General features: G+C 41.2%; 1 protein-coding gene across 1 annotated transcript; it reads left to right on the top strand.

Moving 5' to 3' along the window:
* Positions 1-354: 354 nt before the first annotated feature.
* cyba.S (cytochrome b-245 alpha polypeptide S homeolog) lies at positions 355-12,298 on the top strand. The gene is made up of 6 exons (XM_018240472.2): positions 355-513; positions 4,347-4,416; positions 6,316-6,390; positions 8,684-8,767; positions 9,285-9,366; positions 11,809-12,298. Exons 1-6 carry the CDS (start codon positions 456-458, stop codon positions 12,001-12,003), a joined length of 564 nt encoding a protein of 187 aa, XP_018095961.1. The 5' UTR covers positions 355-455; the 3' UTR covers positions 12,004-12,298.
* Positions 12,299-20,987: the final 8,689 nt, after the last annotated feature.

Raw genomic sequence — 20,987 nt, 5'->3', positions numbered from 1 at the left:
AACTTATTGTTAATCATGTTTGAAACCCTGGGATATGCCGGGTACAAAGATAAACTAGGGGGTAGTTCCAGGTAATCACATGCAGTTGGCATATGTCCCATAGATATTACACGGGCTGAAAAAAATTCCTGTGATAAAGCTTTTAGTGCTGTACGTGGGTTTAAGAATTGTGACCTATCTCTATATAGTTCAATAGAACTTATGCTGTACATATATTCTGACTACATAAGGAGCAAGTATCCACAATGTTGTCCTTTGTTGTGCCTGAAAGCAGGGTGGGAGGGTGCTGCGTCTCAGCTGGGGGAAGAAGGTGTGTATATAGGAGGAGGACTGTGTCCATGTGGGAGGAGGATGGATATGTATATCAGATACAGCCTCTTTTTTTAGAGAAGGAAGTGTTCCCTTTTCTGACTGCGTGAGCAGTGCTGTAGTAGGCTTGCTGGACGCCTCTGAAAATGGGGCAAATTGAATGGGCAATGTGGGCAAACGAACAAGCCTTGGCATCTGGACTGAGTGAGTATCTACTTCTGAAAAGCACTGCTTCTATTCTGTGATTTTAATTCGTTTAATGCAACTTTTTAACCACCAGAGGATGTCTGATATGTGACTGCCACTCTGCTACTATCATTTTTTTGTTAACCTGTTGTTTTCCGCTACGTAGTTGTCCAGACGTTGATGGACTACAACTCCCAAGCATTTCAGCAACAGCTGTAGTGTGTCAGGGGGTGCTAAGAGATATATATGTAGCTTTGTTAAATCCAAATGCCACTGGTTAATGATGCATTGTATAGTATGGCTACGGCTGCTCTGTGAAAATGAAATAGATCAGTTGCAGACCAACACAACAGCATAGAAACCGATACAGTCTACAGCACACACAACATAACTATTTTCTATGCAATGACTCGGAGGCATGTGAGCCTGTTTAACTCAACCCAGTGACACTAATAAAATATTAATATTGCAATAAGGAAGTGAAATGAGGAAATCGAAATAACAGAGTTGCACCAAACTTCCAACCCAGCCCTGGCGACTGACACTGACTGCGGTGTTGCAATATTAATTCAGCTATAAGGAAGTATTCTTTTCAGTGACAGACAATTAGGGACAGCTAGAAACTGTTTGTGGCCTTCCCTGTACCTGTTTATCCCCAATACACATCAATACAGACTTTAACACCTTGTGTTGCACAGTAACAACACTCAGATTGACCTTCATGCTAAGCTTCTAGGTGCATTCTCCCCAAAACTCACTCCAATTGGTCTTAAGGCTGAGTCCCCTCTAACCTTTGCCTCAAGAAGCGCTCACCCCCACAGTTTGGAAACTGCCGTTTAAAAGGGATGCTATCATATACCTGAAAATGAACTGGACTGGTACCGTACCATGAAAGCAGGTATAGGTCTGAGTGAGCTAAATCCAACTACTTTGCCATATATCCATGTACTGTGGCTTAATAGTGTTGGATTAATGTATAACAAACGTGGGAATCCAAATATTTGCCCACTGTACTAACCACTCTTGTGTGCTGCTCTGCAATATGCTTTTATTGTTGCCTTTGGGCGGAAATGCAGGTTCTCAACATAAGGCAGCTGTGAACTATATTATAATTAATTGTATTCATATATCATATACACGGACACTTAGAGAGGGTGGTCTTTTGGGAATAAATGAAGTCTTTCCTAATGCAGTGTAATACAACAGGATATTGATGCTAAGGCTGCAAACATGAAATATGACTTGCAAGTTGTTACTAATTCATTCAAGGAACGGCATGTATAGTGTATCCATTAAACTGGTGCACAGTGCAGTGAAATTGGAAATGAGGGATTGGAAGAATAGTAACCCAAAGTGAATGTGTTAAATGCTTCAGATGAAGCTGTATTATTTTCTATAGAGTTTTCTAACCTCTGTGCATGATCATGGTCATGGTGGAAACACATCTACTTATTTTGGAGTGCAAAGGTATCAAAATCTCAATTTGCCTCAAAAAAAGAGGAAAGGCCAGGAATACAAGAAAATGAAAATACTGTTTACAATTATTATGCCCCATGGCACAAGTGATAGACTGATAAGAGAACAAGAGTACATCCCTTAGGGCTCCCTGCACACTGGGGAATGCTATTCACTTCATCAAGCACTGGATCACATCCAACACTGGTGCAGAAAGCAGCATCAGAAAGCACAGCTAAACCCTATGGTTATCACCTGTCTAGGGTAGACAGTAAGGACAGGGCACTATTGTGGGCTGCACTTCCTGCAACCCCCTCAACTTGCACATCTAAATGGCTTGCAAGGTAAAGGGCGGGAGAGGGGACACCTAACCTAAATAGCCTAAATGTAGGCTATAACAATGCAGGACGCCAAGTTACACAATGCAGACCGCAGTGTTCTTTTTTACAGCCTTTTTTGCACATTGCATTCTGCATTGTCCGTGACCCCTACAATGTTTACCAGTGCGTGATAACAATGTATATATTTAAATGCACACCCAGGTGGTTCTGACATTTGAAAAAAATGTAGCACAAGGAGTTTGATTAACAGACCTGCAAAGAAGCATGCAAGACTGACTACTGCCACATTGTATGCCTGACGAAGGGGCCTTGGTGCTCCGAAAACTTGCAATGTATTTTTTGTATTGTAAGCCAATATAGGTATCACTTCTACTATACTTTTTGTATTTGTTTGTTTTTTTATTTGTTATTTTCAAGACACAGAAACAGCAGTGCATATCTAGATAGACAGATGGATACCAGTTTCCATAGCAGTTCCATTTACGTTACACTTTAAAACCACAGAACCCATTTTAGTATATTTGGAAGGCTGCTTTGAATGAAAGTTTCATATCCCCTTTAAGTCAATAATAATCTTGCTCTTCTTGGCTCCAGCCTGTGTGCAGGTTAGTTAGCAGCCTGGTAGCGAAAATTCTCATTTCTCATTAAGAAATTAAGCAGCTTTTTTACAAGCAGGGGAAGAAACTGTTGCTTCATAGTGGAGAGATGCTCTTAAAGCAATATCCAGGCCATTGTTACTTCCACATTGAGACACGTACAATGGAAACCCAAAGGAAAGAGTTTTGAAAAGAAGTAGGACGTGCAGTGTGGGGAGTTTGCTAGAGCAAAAGGCTTTTGGTGTATAGGCACTAGGTATATATAGCCCTTAAATAACGTTGTCTCGCCCTGATGCAACTCACCCCTAAATCATCTTAATTATATGGCACCCCACTTACCTTGTGTATTGGAAACCCTACATAAGCTCCTTACAACCCCACTCTCAGCACATGATATACAAGGGGCTTTTGGTGCAGACGACAACCTTGCAGAATGCAGAACTATCTTTTCATTGGCCTACAGGGTTTTTATCAGGCCTTTTAGTTGCCTTTTAAAGGAACAGTCCAGCTTAACATACAGGCTATTATATGCCAGATTCTTAGGTTACTTAATGATGCCCTAACAAGCTGCTGTGCTTCTAATTAAATTACAGGTCTCAATAGGTATTTATAAGTGTGTATATGTGTGCACTGTTTGTAGCAGTTGAACTTGATGGGTTTTTTGTCCCCTTTGAACCCACATTAACCGTGTATCTATGTAATTTGAGTTGGTGCCTGTAAAGAAACATAGCCTGCATATGATCAGACTGTAACAATGACAAAAAAAAACTCAAAAAGCACAAAGGCAGAGTGAATAGAAAACATCTGAGGAATCCAAGCACAAAGCAGTCTAGGAAACCTTTTTTACATGTCAAAAATTTATAATGATTTTTCTCTCTCTTTTTTTGTGATATGTAAACTTTGACATCCGTTTGTTTGACCTTTCCACATACAGACAATTTACTGGGTTACATGGTAATACGTGTAGTGTTTCCAAGCCCATTAACCCTTGCTATACCCACAGTGACTGGGATGTCCACCTAGTCTCTAGTGATGGCAACAAATAGAATGGATTTACCCCACAATCAACGTTCCCTCTAAGCTGTGCACTCGTGCACACGCACACAAATTTTGAGGCCAGCGCGCACAGCAAATTGTGGCGCACACAAAATTTTGTGACACAACATTGTGCATTTATTTTAACCTGCACAAACAGTTTGTAAAAATGCCCACACAAGCTTACAAATGCACACAAATTAATTTTTCAGTGTACATAGCCAAGAATGAATTAGAGGCAACATTGCCCAAAATGTTAGAAATGGGATGTAAGGCAGCCATTGGTATAGTATGGTGGTTGTACACTAAACAGTGGGTTACTGACCAATGGGGAACAACCCATAACCCCTTTTATGCATGAACGTTCTTTGGACAGAGCTTACAACATTGTTGCTTATGATTACTGTTTTTTTCTCTTTTACAGTTCTTCTTGCTGGTGGGATTGTTGCTGTGGCCGGTCAATTTAAAGGTTGGGAGTTTGGAGCATATGGCATGTATCCTTCTATGGACATCAAACTGTCAATCGTGTCCAACATTCATTTGCGTGGCTGAAGCTTTTTCCTTTTTTAGGGGGGAGGGGTACAACAGAAATGTTTATGTGCTGAAATGCAAATGCAGGAATGGGACCTGTTATCCAGAATGCTCAAGACCTGGGGTTTTCCAAATAAAAGATTAGGGATGCACCAAATCCAGGATTCGGTTCGGGCAGGATTCGGCCTTTTTCAGCAGGATTCGGATTCGTCCAAATCCTTCTTCTTGGCCGAACCAAATCCTAATTTGCATATGCAAATTAGGGGCGCGGAGGGAAATTGTGTGACTTTTTGTCACAAAACAAGGAAGTAAAAATTGCCTTCCCACCCCTAATTTGCACATGCAAATTAGGATTCGGTTTGGTATTCGGCCGAATCTTTCGTGAAGGATTCGGGGGTTTGGCCGAATCCAAAATAATGGATTCGGTGCATCCCTATAAAAGATCTTTTCATAATTTGGATTTTCAAACCTTAAGTTTAGTAGAAAATCATGTAAACATTAAATAAACCCAAGAGGCTGGTTTTGCTTCCAATACAGATTAATTATATCTTAGTTTGGAACAAGTACAAGGTACTGTTTATTATTATTACAGAGAAAAAGGTCATTTCAAAATTGGATTATTTGGATAAAATTGAGTTTATGGTAGTTCTGTAATTTGGAGTTTTCTGGATAACGGGTTTCAGAATAATAGATCCTACAGCTGTACCAGAAAGCGTTTGAATAAGCAGTGGTCCATGGCTCCCTGATTTAATTTAGCCTAAGGGAATCAGCTATTATCTAATTTACAATGTAACAGACGGCTGTTCTGTAACACAAAACTTATATGAAACCTTCCCAAATGATTTACGTTTATCCAGCACGTCCAGTTGCTTTGTGATTACTAGTAATTATCCAGCTAATTAATAGATCTCTGTGCTGCCATGGCTAATTGTAGGGTGCAATATAGAAATGGTTACATTGACTATTTCTTTGTTAGAGTCCTTTGTTGTTTTTTGTTATCTTTGATGTAAAGCCGACCAATCCGTTTCTGTTTGCACTATTCATTTCCTGGCAGGGTAGAATAATTTACTTTGATATTGTCCAGTATATTTTTGATATGATGGAAGATGCTATGATGTGTTGTTGTGAGAAGGTCTGGTTCTCAGCCCATAGTAAACATTATCCATATTTATAAATTCTATACTACATACATTGAATACCACTATTGGGTGCTGGTTTAATATACTATTATTTACTTAGCAGTTACAGTTAATTACATAATACATTAAGGACAATGGGCCATGGGATATTTGTAACCAGTGATTAATTTTGCATGTAACAACACTCCTGAAAATGCATCTCCATTAAAAAGAACTGAAATCACCAGCGGTAAAACCAACATATCGCAAAGTTGCCCCAAGTTTCCTTGGGGGGGGGGCAAATTCAGGTGACTGGAAAAACGAAACCATGAATTGGTTTTACTGCCAATGATTTCAGTTATTTCCAACAGAGATGCATTTACCGGAAATTTGTCACCCTCAGTCGTGTAGTTTTATTGTGGGTGACAAATCTCCCAATCAACCAGTGCCCTAAACAAGGAGTGCAACTTTCTATAATGCAGATACTGGGGTGGAAAAGCAGATAGCTAATATCTCAACAAGTAGGGAGAATAAACGAGAAATGAAAAAACAGGAGGATTTCCAGTTACAAAACAACTCCACGGTTCTATCATGCTTTACAATTGCGTCCAAGTTTTAGTATAATTGTATGCCCTTAATTGTTCCCAGTGCAATAGCCAAGTTCTGCAAGTAGAATTGAGCCAGTCACAGATAGGGGATGGTCAGAAATTGATTGTACAAGGCATCCTTAACTTCCACTTTCAGTGCTGCCGGTGTATTTATCACCCTGCTAGAATATCCTCGAAGCAAGAGAAAGAAGGGATCCACAATGGAGAGATGGTAAGTGCTGAGTATCTAAATAGTGTAGCTGGTCGTTCAGGAAACATTTCAGCTGAAAATAGAGATTATGTTCCCGTGTGTGTCCCCTAATACAGTATGTATAATGGCTGGCACTGCATATTTGCACTCTTGGACCCAACCCCCAAATATTTTAAGCATAACCCAAACCAAAATAAGTATTTCTATAGGAAAAAAATACATGTATGGTACATTTAAGGCACAAGAAAGGAGGAGGTGGCTTGTGTGTGATAAGGTATTATGTAGCCAAGAGCAAAATGCTATGCAGAGCTTCTGAGCTGCAGGAAAACAACCTGCAACTTGTGTGCCAATCCCTTTTCCATACTGATCCCCTATAGGTAAACAAGCTAATGCAGAACTCTGTCCAGCAGTTTATTTTACATTTATTTCTTTCAATCATAAGACAAATAATTAGTACATTCATCATATAGTTTCCAATTGCTTTGAATCGACTTCCCTACTACCACTTCTTACAGTTAAATCTCCTATAGCAGTAGGGGTAATTCTGTCCATATCTACATAATATGCAGTGTCACTAACAGGAGGTGCTTTACATATTCAGGCTAAGGGTGGTTGCACTGAAGGATCTTTGGTTTGCTGCCATATCTTTCCAAGCCCTACTGTGAAACCATACTCTCTAACCCAGAGTTGGCCTGCACAAAGTGGAAGAGGAAGGTGAGGGTGTTGTACTACTACACCTCTCTTGCTGCTATACAGAATAATAAAGACGGGGCACCAGAGCTTCTTGCAAACAACAACAAAACAGAAAATGTTTATTGAACTTCCACAGGGTTTACTCAGAGCAGAGGTTCTCAGAGGCCAGTGGTACAGGCAACATCACATGCAGAGCGTAACACAGGCTGACACTCCCCAGCAGACAGACTTGGCAGGAATTTCACTTCACCTCTATGAAAACTGTGGTACCGTGTTAGCCAGTAGCAAAAATAACAAAAAACAAAACAAACAAATACAAAAAGTATAGTAGAAGTGATACCTATATTGGCTAACAATAAAAATACATTGCAAGCTTTCGGAGCACCAAGGCCCCTTCGTCAGGCAAAATACAAATGAAAGCTAGAAAAGCACACATTCCCGGAACTACCTCTCTCGTCTTATAGACAACCACCTAATCTGAGGAAAATGATTGTCAGAAGAGCTGGCGTCCCGTGGGCGCCGCCATTTTGGATTCTTCGCCGCCGGGAGCAGACGCGTTTCCTCGCGCTCCCGGCGGCCTTGACATTTACAATCCACCCTAATTCATTGTATTCTCTACATTTGGTTTCTATCGGTCTATAACTTCCTAATTTATTGCCCATGAATATCTTCCACTGTATATATGCTGTGCTTTTCTAGCTTTCATTTGTATTTTGCCAGATGAAGGGGCCTTGGTGCTCCGAAAGCTTGCAATGTATTTTTATTGTTAGCCAATATAGGTATCACTTCTACAACTATAGTATTTGTTTGTTTTTTTATTTTATTTATACTTCACCTCCTATATCCTGATTCCCTCTCCACTGGGATCCCTACACTACAGCCACTCTTATGTTGGAGCTCAGAACTGCTCTTTTTAGCTCAACCCTAACTGACTTGTACTTCTAGAGTGTACTGGTATGGGGGCTACATCTGCCACTATCTAATGCCTCATTCACAGGACCCTGTACCATGACTTTAACTGGGCCCATGCCCAGATCCAAAGCAGACATCCACCCTGTTCCTAAGGTGGAAGGCAAAGAGGACCCTACCTCCCTACCCCACATAGAAACCCCTCCCTCCTCCCCTTTAGCCTAGCTGCTACCCCAGGCAAATGCCCCTAACTTTTTACTTACCGCTCGGTGCAGATTCAGGGATTGGAGTTCATGGCAGACATTTTCCGAGTCTTCGTGTCTTCTTCTGGCACTTCAGCAATTTCCGTCCATTTCGGCAGATTGCTCAAACTGCGCATGCCCCGCTCCGCCGGTCTCAGATTACCAAAGACCCCGAAGATGGCTGCTGTGAACTCCGATCCCTGAATCTGCACAGAGGGGGTAAGTAAAAAGTTAGGGGCATTTGCCTGGGGTAGCAGCTAGGCTGAGGAGGAGGAGGGAGGGTGGTCTATGTGAGGTGGGGGTAGGGTTTTTTTTTATTAAGGGGTTTGTTTCTCCTTCAACCCTATGGATCCCTACATGAGTTTGACAGAATATACACATTAATTCACTCACTGGCAGGATCCTGAGCTGTAGGTGGGAAATGTTTGCTGTGCAACGTAATTGATCTTTTTTTTTCTTGTCTATCACAGTGGTCAGAAGTACTTGGCAGCTGTAGTTAAAGTTTTTGGCCCCCTCACACGAAATTACTATGTCCGCGCAGTCCTCCATGCAGGGTAAGTGCCCAAGTTGTCTGATCCCTATATCAGCCTGTGGGTCAACCACAGCCCATGCAATGGTCATTGTTCCAAAAAGTACTTGTGCAACCCCTTTCATCACTTGTTAACTGTGTTTATAATTGTCAACTACACAGCCCTGTGCCCCTGAATGCTTATTTCATAATCAGCTTAATACAGTGATCCTTCCTGCATCTAACTCACCTTTAGGGCAATGACACCCAAAGCTACTTATAGCCAGCTACAAAATAGACAATACTAATAATTGTCACTGTTAAAAAGCTACATGTCTTTTAGCAGAGACAATTCTCAGTATTGTCTATAGCAGGGTATTTTCTGGCATTTTGTAGCAACGACAAGTAGCTTTGTGTGTCATTGCCCTTACGGATACAATTGACAGAATGGGAATTTGATTTTATTAAATACTGGTTGTGTTGGCTAACTGGATATTAATATGAAACAGATATTTGAAACAGATGTTTGATCTTTTATAACGATCTGGTTTTTCACCCAACAGACTGGCAGTACCTGGAGGGTTTATACTAGCCACTATCTTGGGCACTGTGTGCCTTGGCATTGCAAGCATCATTTACTTTCTGGTGAGTCAAAGAACTTGGCTAACAGTAATTTTCAGCTGAAAATAAAATACTGATGATTTCTCTCATGTTTCCAAAAACAATTTCTTCCATAGGAAATAGGGTTTTACCAGAAGAAAGCTCGCAAACAGTTAGTGGGCATTGTGGTCTTTTATAAATAGCGGGAGGGGAAATAATAGTTTTTTGCAGATAACATTTTATGAAGGGGTGAAAATTGGCCACAACTTTCAAACCCTACCAAGTTCTTCATTTTATAAAGAGATCACATACAGTCACATTTGCACCTTCTTAAAGGATAAAGGCAGGTCATAAATTAGGCAACACCCGGAGATTTTAATCACTTACCTGATATCTGAGCCAGGGTCTCAGTGAGCACCACAAAGCAATGCTCTTCTTACTCTTTTTCTATCTTCAATGCCTTGAGCAGACCCATGCACAGTAAAGTGAAAAGGCTGGCTTTTTGTCAACATTTGATTTTTCTCTACTGCGCATGTGCACCTGCGGGAAGAAAGAAACAGAAAGAGGATTGCTCCATGGTGTTTGCTTAAAAGAACTCAGGGCTGGGGCACATTTCTGCTAAAAGGAGCACAGGCCCTGGGTATCAGGTAAGTAAATAGAATCTCTTAGAGGACATTATAGACAAATAACAGGGGACCTTTTTACCCATAAAGTGGATCACCGTACCAGAGGCCTCCCCTTTAGACAAGAAGAAAAGAACTTTCATTTGAAGCAACGTAGGGGGTTCTTCACAGTCAGGACAGTGAGGTTGTGGAATGCACTGCCGGGTGATGTTGTGATGGCTGATTCAGTTAATGCCTTTAAGAATGGCTTGGATGATTTTTTGGACAGACATAATATCAAAGGCTATTGTGATACTAAGCTCTATAGTTAGTATAGGTATGGGTATATAGAATTTAATTAAAAGTAGAAAGGGGTGTGTGTATGGATGCTGGAGGGGGTGAACTTGATGGACTGTCTTTTTTCAACCCAATTTAACTATGTAACTTAGGGTTGGAGTGCCTATTTTTTTGCACCCACAGTGATTGTTGACTTTTTTTAAATGGGGTCTAAACCACATCTCACTGCTTGGTCAGACTTTTTTAGAGATGCAAGAACAGGATTATGGCCTCTTATAAGAAGAAAATCAGATGAAGTCCAGGGTGGGTGAGGGTAGAGGAAGGGGTAATGATGTTTCAGGGGGTGGGCTTGTGCCATCAGGGGGCAGACCACTGCATCATGCAGCATAGGGTCCTGTGTAGATTTCTGATTTTGAAGATCCAGACTGGCAGTTTTGAACTGGACAGCTTGTGTGAAAACTGGGCTGTCTGGTTCAAACCCTGTCAGGTGGCAACCCTATGCACACTAGGGGGCTCATATACTTAGCTCGAGTGAAGGAATAGAATAAAAAATACTTCGAATTTCGAATGGTTTTTTTTGGCTACTTCGACCATCGAATTGGCTACTTCGACCTACGACTACGACTTTGAATCTAACGATTCGAACTAAAAATCGTTCGACTATTCGACCATTCTATAGTCGAAGTACTGTCTCTTTAAAAAATACTTTGACCCCCTACTTCGCCACCTAAAACCTACCGAAGTGCAATGTTAGCCTATGGGGAAGGTCCCAATAGGCTTTTTAATGTTTTTTAGGTCAAAGAAAAATCGTTCGATCGATGGATTTTTCGTTCGATCGAGCGATCGAACTATTTTCGCTAAATCCTTCGACTTCGATATTCGAAGTCGAAGGATTTAACTTCGATGTTCGAATATCGAGGGTTAGTTAACCCTCGATATTCGACCCTATGTAAATCTGCCCCTAGGCATTTTCCTCCTGTCAGCCAACAGGATACAAATTTTGAAATGCATGCTTTTGGATTACTGCACCCGAAATCTGCCAGTGTGTGCTTACAGGCTGATGCCATCCCTATTAGTACATACACACCATGGAGCGGAAGGCAGGTTGGCCATTTCTATACAGACAGAGCAAACACCTAATGTGCCACAAGCAAATAGCAACCCATCAGTCAGCTTACTGTTATCTAAGCTACAGAAATCACTGTACATACTGCTGTTTAGTGTTTAAATTAAAATGTTGAAATATACTGATATTTATAGTATATGGGAATTGGCCGGGACCACTGACCCTGGCAGCCAAGACTATTGCTCTGTGAGATTACAATTTTATTGTTAATGTTACTTGCTATTCAGGCTCCTCTCTTATTCATATTCTAGTATGCAAACATCACTGTCTTCATTCTACTAAAACGTAACGGTGAGCTACCCCTTTAATGAGAAAGCTGGTCATACAGCTGGAGTGGTAGTGTGGTATATTTATATGGTTAATGGTTGTTTACATACATGTATTTGGTTTATTGTCAGCTAGTGAGGTGGGTTGGGTATATGTATATTACAAGATCAACAATTAATTGTCTTACATCCACAGGCGGCCATTCGTGGGGAGGAATGGCGTCCTATTGAGAAGCAAGCAGAACCAAAGCAAAGGGCGGGAGAAACAATTAAACGCCCTCCAGAGAACCCGCCTCCACGGCCCCCAGCAGAGGTGCGAAGGAAACAGGCTGATGAGGTTTCTGTGGGAGGGGGCCATGTTAACCCCATTCCTGTCACAGATAATGTATGATGACTTTTCCCTTCTGAATCTGTATTTTTTGTTCATACTAAAGGACTTTGCAGTCTTCTTTTTGCTCACAACCACCATGTATATAATATAGTCATTAAAGACGGTCTAGCTTTTGTATATATTTTTAAACGTACGATTTTATATACTGCTCAGCCGTGGCTGCCGACGCTTGCTACTACAGGTAGATACATACCTGTCCTCTGTCTGTGCATGCAGAAATAAAGCTCAGCCACATTCATGGATGTTATAACATTTCTAGCTGCTTTTATAATAAAATGTATACCTTTTACTAGTATAACTGTGTGGTTATAGTGTAACTGCTCCATTGCCAAAGTCACCGTGACTTCTGCCTCCTGCCCATTGTCTGTACATCATATTCCAAAAGGATCTGTGTGAGGTGAGGTTGTGGTCTGAAAATGTGGTGGGAGAGTTGCTACAACGTACATGGATCAGCGGACTCTTCGTTCAGGGAATTTCTTGGTAGGCTAGGCATTTGAACCTCAGTCTGAAGCACTGAGAAAACATTTCATACCAAAAGCAAATTAGAATGGCAGCATTTATTCCCCCCAAAATATGTTTTACACCTGCTTTAGATTCCCTAAAAAAGCCAAGAAATGCATACACCTTGTTTGCGCACGTGCGTTCTCGTTTGCGCACAGGTGCGCCCAACGTGTCCAGCATTGGCCAGCACTGACGCATTCATGAAATTTCCAAGCAGGCATAGCGCTGATATATGATAGTTCTTGTATTGCTATGATACATTCCAGGCTATACAAATCATTCAATCCGATTCATAGCAAATAATCCAGTATATGAATTGGTTGCATGCTCCATTTCCTTACAATAGTACAATACACATTATCAGCCTCTAGTTGTGTATGTATCACTTCACAAGTAGCCTGTGCAACTCAGTTTGCACCAAGTTGAATTAGGAGAACTAGTAGGTGATTGTATTTTCCTTCAGATGTCCTTACTAAGGTTTAGCTGTTGCTTTCTATGAGGCTCTTGCAGCCAAATATTTGTTCCTTTTTTAGTTTGACATATTTATATATACTCAATGGGGTTCAAGGCCAGATCCTTGTGTGTTTGTTACAGCTATGGTTGCCACCTTTTCTGGAAAATAATAACGGCCTTCCTATATATATTTATCTTTTTTCCCTATTTATAACATTGGGATCAACCATCATTTTTACCGGCCAGGTGGCAACCCTAGTTACAGGGACCAGATACAGGAGCCAGATATGTTATTACAAGAGCTAGATTTGGTACAACCCAAGTATTTTTCAACAAACACCAAGCCCAGTAACATCGTTGCACCAAGAGTCATTTATTATTATTATCCTTTATTTACATATCATGCAGCACTGACATATCATGCAGCGGGTTACAGAGATTATACACCATTCCCATTAATCCCTGCCCCAATGGAGTTTATAATGTAAGGTTGCCAGGGCCGGAACTAAGAGTAGGCAGAGTAGGCATGCTGCTAAGGCGCAAAGCTTGGGGGGTGCCAGGCATGTACCTTTAACTGCTGCCTACCCCAGTCCAGCCTGAAGAATCCTGCTCTATGTGCGCATTCAAATGCGCCTACAGGAGGGGAGGGTGGTGTGCGCATTGAAACAACCTGTCACGTTCATGCACACAAGCTCCCTTATGTGTGCGCGCGTGCTCAGCGTGGAAGGTGCGACGCGACTGGTCGGGTTGCCTGGGGCATCCGGCTGATCTGACCCGGCCATGAAGGTTGCTATCATATTCACACATACTATGGTCAGTTTAATCAGGATAAATTATATGGACTGCTTCTTTTCCCTGCAAACTTTATTCCCACTTTATAGTTAAGAATTGCAATAAACATACAACTCAAGTTTGCTCCTTTAAACTATGTAGAAACAAACCAGCAGCACACTGATTATAGTCAATATGATATGGCTTGACAAAGGGCCCAGTGGGGTCCGAAACGTTGCCCTTACCTTGTATATACATGGACTAAAATAAACAACTAATCACTTATTTTCACTATAATCAGTGTGCTGCTGGTTTGTTTCTACATTGTATGCTGGCGAAAGAATTAGTCCAGCACCCACTGTTTAAGATAAAACAGCCTTTATTGGACCAAGGGCATTACAGCAACGTTTCAGACCAACTGGTCTTTTATCAATATTTTCACTATAATCAGTGTGCTGCTGGTTTGTTTCTACATTGTATGCTGGACCTGTTGGGCAGGAAAGGGTCATCCAGATCAAGCACCTGATACCCTGCACAGGGTTTACTTGAAGGGTCGAGCACTCTAAATTCTACAAATTGTGCAGCTGTTTTTCCACAATTACCTAATAACTGTATGAAATTATGAATAATTTGCATTGACATAAATTGGATACAATTGCTCTGAAAAAGTGTTCTAAGTCTGGGTGCTGTAATTACTGGTGTTAGCTGGAAGAAGAACATCTGCACCCAGTTCTTTAGGTGCAAATCTGCTAGTTATGTTGATTCTGGCCACCGTGGGGAGTTAGTTCCAGGTTGAAGGTGGTAGTGACTCTAGGGTTTCCCTGCATCAATTTGTGAACTTGTGCATGATTTGGAACAGGAGGCGAGACAGATGCACTTGAATTGGTAGCATGAATTAAAAGTATTTGCATCCAGGGTCAGACTGGAGCATTGGGGCCCCCACCAGACTTCCTCAACAGCGAACCCCCTCCCCCCCGCTGTGCCCACGCATGAATGGCATTGAGCCACACACATGCACAGACAGTGACACGCCATGCGCATGTACAATCGGGGGAGCAGGTCTGGGCCACGGGGGCTCACCAGGTTTGTTCCCGGTGTCCTGCCGGCTCAGTCCAACCCTATTTGTATCCAAACATACGTCTTGCTTTTATTGTCACCAACCACCATTGCACCCAGCCAGTCTGTTTAAAGGTGATGGAAGCTCTGGGGCTTGCAATGAAGTTGAAATTATGGGGGGGGGGGAAACTGTAGTAAAGAAAAACCAATAGGTTAATTTCCAGTGAGTTGTGGGAGGAACTACAAATTAAACCAAGCATGCCCTTTAATCAAGCTATGCAACCAGAATATGTCTTGCTTCTTATCCCAAAAATAAGTGTTGTTCTTTGGGTTTTTCCCCATGCTTATAGCTTGCATACATTTGTGAGCAAAATACCCCTGTGAGGCTTCACAGCTCCTGATGTAAGTAAATAATAATCCCCAGACTGACGCACATAAAGCAGTGACAACAAGGCATAATATTCAATAAAACACTCAAGCAATTTGATTTTTCTCAGTTGCCACAGATCATTTTTAGAACAAATCTGCAATAAAAAGGCTTTGGCTGCTGCCTCCTGAGATGTAAATTCTGTCTTAAAGTGGCCACACATGTCCAGGTGTGTATGGTCAATTTTAACTGTATGAAGCTTTAGCATGTATAGCACTTTGCATGGCCCAAGGTTGAGTAGTTATATAACTGTATGGTTGGCCAGTGCATGGTCACCTTTAGGGCTAGGCAGTGGATGGGTAGTTGCAATTTAGAGATGAAGGCATATTGGTGGTTACTAATGAAGCCATTTCAGGGTGACACACAACTATATTCTCATGATCTCTAACATTGTGTGGGGGGCCTGTCCAGATGTTTGACTGTAGAGAATAAGAGCAGGGCCGGAACTAGGGGTAGGCAGAAGAGGCACTTGCCTAGGGCACAAACCTAGTGGGCGGCATTGCCTGGCACTGAATAAAAGTGCACTCAGCCATAAAAAAAAGTTACATAGTTACATAGTTAAATCAGGTTGAAAAAAGACAAAGTCCATCAAGTTCAACCCCTCCAAATGAAAACTCAGCATCCATACACATACCCCTCCCTACTTTCTCATAAATTCTATATACCCATTCCTATACTAACTATAGAGTTTAGTATCACAATAGCCTTTGATATTATGTCTGTCCAAAAAATCATCCAAGCCATTCTTAAAGGCATTAACTGAATCAGCATCACAACATCACCCGGCAGTGCATTCCACAACCTCACTGTCCTGACTGTGAAGAACCCCCTACGTTGCTTCAAATGAAAGTTCTTTTCTTCTAGTCTAAAGGGGTGACCTCTGGTACGGTGATCCACTTTATGGGTAAAAAGGTCCCCTGCTATTTGTCTATAATGTCCTCTAATGTACTTGTAAAGTGTAATCATGTCTCCTCGCAAACCCCAACCTTGACAGTCTACCCTCATAATTTAAATCTTCCATCCCTCTAACCATTTTAGTTGCACGTCTCTGCACTCTCTCCGGCTCATTTATATCCCTCTTAAAGTGGACCTGTCATCCAGACACAAAAATCTGTATAGTCCTTTTCAAATTAAACATGAAATCCAATTTCTATTTTTAATAAAGCATGCATACAGTAGCTGTTGTAAGCTTATTTAAAAATCTCAGCTGTCAATCAAATATTGTCTGCCCCTCCTCTATGCCTTAGGCACTTCCTAGATGTCTCTCCCCACATTCCCCCGTTCTCTTCACCATTTAATTGTGTAGCCAGGGCATGGGGATGGACATCTGGTCACCCATTCTGGTGCACAAACAAGATTCTGAGATGATACAAGGCTTGTCTTAATAACAGTGTCCACAAAATGGCTCCTGCCTGCTTGTTATAATTATGATTTCCCAGACTGAAGGAAACAAGATTCAAATTATTTATATAGTGTAATTAAAGTTCAGTTTACTTGACTAATGTGATATAATAGGATTTTGAATAATTTTTATGAGTGACGGGTCCCCTTTAAGGACTGGAGTCCAAAACTGCACTGCATACTCCAGATGAGGCCTTACCAGGGACCTATAAAGAGGCATAATTATGTTTTCATCCCTTGAGTTAATGCCCTTTTTATGCAAAACAGAACTTTATTTGCTTTAGTAGCCACAGAATGACACTGCCCAGAATTAGACAACTTGTTATCTACAAAAAACCCTAGATCCTTCTTATTTAAGGAAACTCCCAACACACTGCTATTTAGTGAATAACTTAATTTTTGCCAAAGTGCATAACCTTGCATTTATTAACATTGAACCTCATTTTCCAGTAAAGCAGGTTCTTTGAGAAACCCCCCAAGGAGGAAACATAGCATGTAGCCAACTGCATTACTCTCTAGACCAGGGGTCCTCAAACTACGGCCCGAAGGCCTAATACAGCCTTCCAGTGTCATTTACCTGGACCCCGCCCTGACGTGACGCCAAGCGATAGACGGCCGTAGCTTCAGGGAGGTGCAGGCTGCTTGCTGCGGGCCAGGGTACCGGGCTTAGGGAGCTGTTGAGCAGAGTATCTACTGGAGACAGAAGGAGGGCCAGAGTGAGGGGTGCAGTTCCACGGCCGGTTCCGGTGCACATAGAGAGGAGGGAGCCGGCCCTGGGGAGAGGAATAATGAGTTGCCGGGGGAGAGAAGGAGGAGAAGGCGGCTGTGGCTGCAGGTGAGAGTGGGGAATGGATCCTTACACAGTAATATCCTTGGGGGCTACACCCATAATAAGCATATATATAGGTGACTACTACAATCGGAGCTACAGCAGTATAATATATGTGTGCATTCATTTGCTTCAATGTGTGCCTGTATATTGGCATTATATATCCATATTCCATGGTCTAGAATGCAGGGGCGCTGCACCAATGAGGTGAGTTGAGAAACTCACCTCAGACAGCATCATTCCCCTGAATGCCAGGGGCAGCAAAAATACAGCTCCTGGTAACTTTAAGAGCCGGATTTCCAGTTTTCAACCGAGAAATTCATCATTTCTAGTGCAGAGAGTGCCATTACACTCTCTGCACTAGCGACACAGACCCCCTGACTCCTTCCAATGCTGAAAGGGTGAGTGCCATGGGGAGGAGGGGGCAGCAGAATGGCAAGGATCGACCCTGTTGAGGCGCTGGGGCTGAGGTCATGCCGAGCCCCCTACTCTCCCTTACTCTGCCACCCACTATAGTTTGGCCCCCCAACAGTCTGAGGGACGATGAACTGGACCCCTGTTTAAAAAGTTTGAGGACCCCTGCTCTAGACAGTATTGGTGTTGTCACTCACTGCGGCCGTCCCAGTATAGTCAGTTGGTCACACCAGTGATGCAACAAGTTGAAAATAACTGGGGAGTTGTCCTAAATCATTGCTGGCTAAAGTTGATGCCTTGCCTTTGTAACCTAAACTCATAATGATTACCAACTGGTCACCATCCTTCAGTACAGACAGCCAGTTCCAAGTGGAAAGAATATGATGGAACATTTGGAGGCCAATAACAGCAAGCGAAAGTCATTGTCATGTTTAGCCAATAGGCGGCAGCACAGCATTAATTTCATCCCTTGTTTGCATTTAGTTTTTCAGTGTTCTGCGTTAGGACTTTGTTTGCACGCATGGTGGTGGAGGAAAAATTGTTGTTATGAATTATAGCATGCTAAAAGTAATATCCATAGTTATTTATTCATTATAAGTCAAACTATGGTTGTTATGTTAATTCCCCATCATGGGGGACTAACTACGTGTACTAACGTAGTTAGTCCCCCATGAAAATTTCTCAAAGTCTGACTGGTACAACTGCCTCCTTAAGGGGTTGGTTCGCTTTTTTGTATGTCATAGAATGGCCAGTTCTAAGCAACTTTTTAATTGGTCTTGTTTTTTTTAGTTTTTCAATGATTTGCCTTTTTCTTCTGAATTGTACAGCTTTTAAATGGGTAGTCACTGGACCTTTCTAAAAGATGCATGCTCTGTGAGACTACACATTTATTGTTATTGCTACTTTTTTTATTATTTATCTTTTAATTCATGCCCTCTCTTATTCATATTGATGCATGGTGGCTATGCCAAATAACTCAAAAACTACCAAACAATTGCAGATTGTCTCAGAATATCATTCTCTATATCATACTAAGGGGCAGATTTATCAAGGGTCGAAGTGAATTCGAAGGGATTTTCGAAGTAAAAAAATTAGAAATTCAAAGTAATTTTTTGGATACTTCGACTATTGAATAGGATACGAGGACTTCAAGTTTACTTTGATTCGAAGTAAAATCGTTTGAATATTCGACCATTCGATAATCAAAGTACTGTCTCTTTAAAAAAAAAAAAAACTTTGACTTCAATAGTTTGCCAAATTAAACCTGCCGAAGTGCTATGTTAGCCTATAGGGGACCTTCTAATGCATTTTTCTAAGTTTTTTGTATTCAAAGTAAAATCGAATGATTTTACTTCGACCACAAAACGGTCAAATTCGGTAAAAAAAAGTGAAGTGAATTCTGCATTTAGTCCATTGCCATCTAGTGGAGAGCTTAGCGCCCTTTTTAGGGTGTGGACCTTATAAACATAATGGTCCTGTTTCCTAAAATATTTTTTTTCCATTGTATTGAGGTTGTGTTTTTTTTTTTAACTTTTATGTTAGTATATTTATTCAGATTCGCATTCATGAAAAAGTTCCTGATTGTCAGGACAATTAATCTGAGTCTGATTGACATGTTTATAGAAGCTGGTCACTTTGTCAGCTCATCAGAAAGTGTGTGAGCAATCCAACGCATTTAAATTCTGCTGGACATTAGCACTGAGCACTAACGTCTATCTGGCTCATTAATCCCAATTAATATAAATCACATGCCAGAAATGATTGCACTGGGATTGGTAATCTGATCTTAATCTTAAAGGGATACTGTCATGGGAAAAACATTTTTTCAAAATGAATCAGGTAATAGAGCTGCTCCAGCAGAATTCTGCATTGAAATCCATTTCTCAATTTTTTTCTCAGATTTTTTTATATTCAATTTTGAAATCTGACATGGGGCTAGACATATTGTCAATTTCCCAGCTGCCCCAAGTCATGTGACTTGTGCTCTTATAAACTTCAATCACTCTTTACTGCAAGTTGAAGTGATATCACCCCCCTCCCTTTTTCCCCCCAGCAGTCAAACAATGGGAAGGTAACCAGATAGCAGCTCCCTAACACAAGATAACAGCTGCCTGGTAGATCTAATAACAGCACTCAATAGTAAAAACCCATGTCCCACTGAGACACATTCAGTTACATTGAGAAGGAAAAACAGCAGCCTGCCAGAAAGCATTTCTCTCCTAAAGTGCAGGCACAAGTCACATGACTGGGGGCAGCTGGGAAATTGACAAAATGTCTAGCCCCATGTCAGATTTCAAAATTGAATATAAAGAAATCTGTTTGCTCTTTTGAGAAATGGATTTCAGTGCAGAATTCTGATGGAGTAGCACTATTAACTGATGCAAAAATAAAAACTGGGTAAATAGATAGCCTGTGCAAAATAAAAAAAATTTTCTAATATAGTTAGTTAAGAACAAATGTAATGTATAAAGGCTGGAGTGATTTGATGTATAAACATGTCAATCAGAACACTACTTCCTGCTTTTCAGCTCTCTTGGTTTACACTGACTGGTTACCCTGGTTACCAGGCAGTAACCAATCAGAGACTTGAGGGGGGCCACATTGGTCATATCTGTTGCTTTTGAATCTGAGCTGAATGCTGAGGGTCAATTACAAACTCACTGAACAGAAATGTACCACGTGGCCCCCCTTCAAGTCGCTGACTAACTCAGAGTTATAGAGCTGAAAAGCAGGAAGTTGGATTCTGGCTGTTTTATTAGACATCTGTTCACTCCAGCCTTTATATATGACATTTTTGGCTAACTAACTATATTAGAAATATTTTTTATTTTGCACAGTCTATCTATTTACACAGTTTATATTTTCACACTGAACTGTTCCTTTAATAAGATCGGTAATGATTTACTGAGCGGTAACTATCATTTGCTACAACTGATAAAATGTATCATCCTCTAAAAAGGAGCCAACAGTGAGGGAGAAACAGACTCCAGTAAATCTGGATTGCAAGCAGGTAATGTAGTAGCATGAAGACACAATGGAGCTTATTTATCAACACTGGGCAAATTTGCCCATGGGCAGTTACCTATAGTAATTTATCATTGATTAGCTTTTTTAAAGCCAGCTGCAAGTAAA

The sequence above is a fragment of the Xenopus laevis genome, chromosome 4S (assembly GCF_017654675.1).
Source record: "Xenopus laevis strain J_2021 chromosome 4S, Xenopus_laevis_v10.1, whole genome shotgun sequence".
NCBI classification, from domain to species: Eukaryota; Metazoa; Chordata; class Amphibia; order Anura; family Pipidae; genus Xenopus; species Xenopus laevis.
This window is presented reverse-complemented; position numbering and strand designations above follow the sequence as displayed.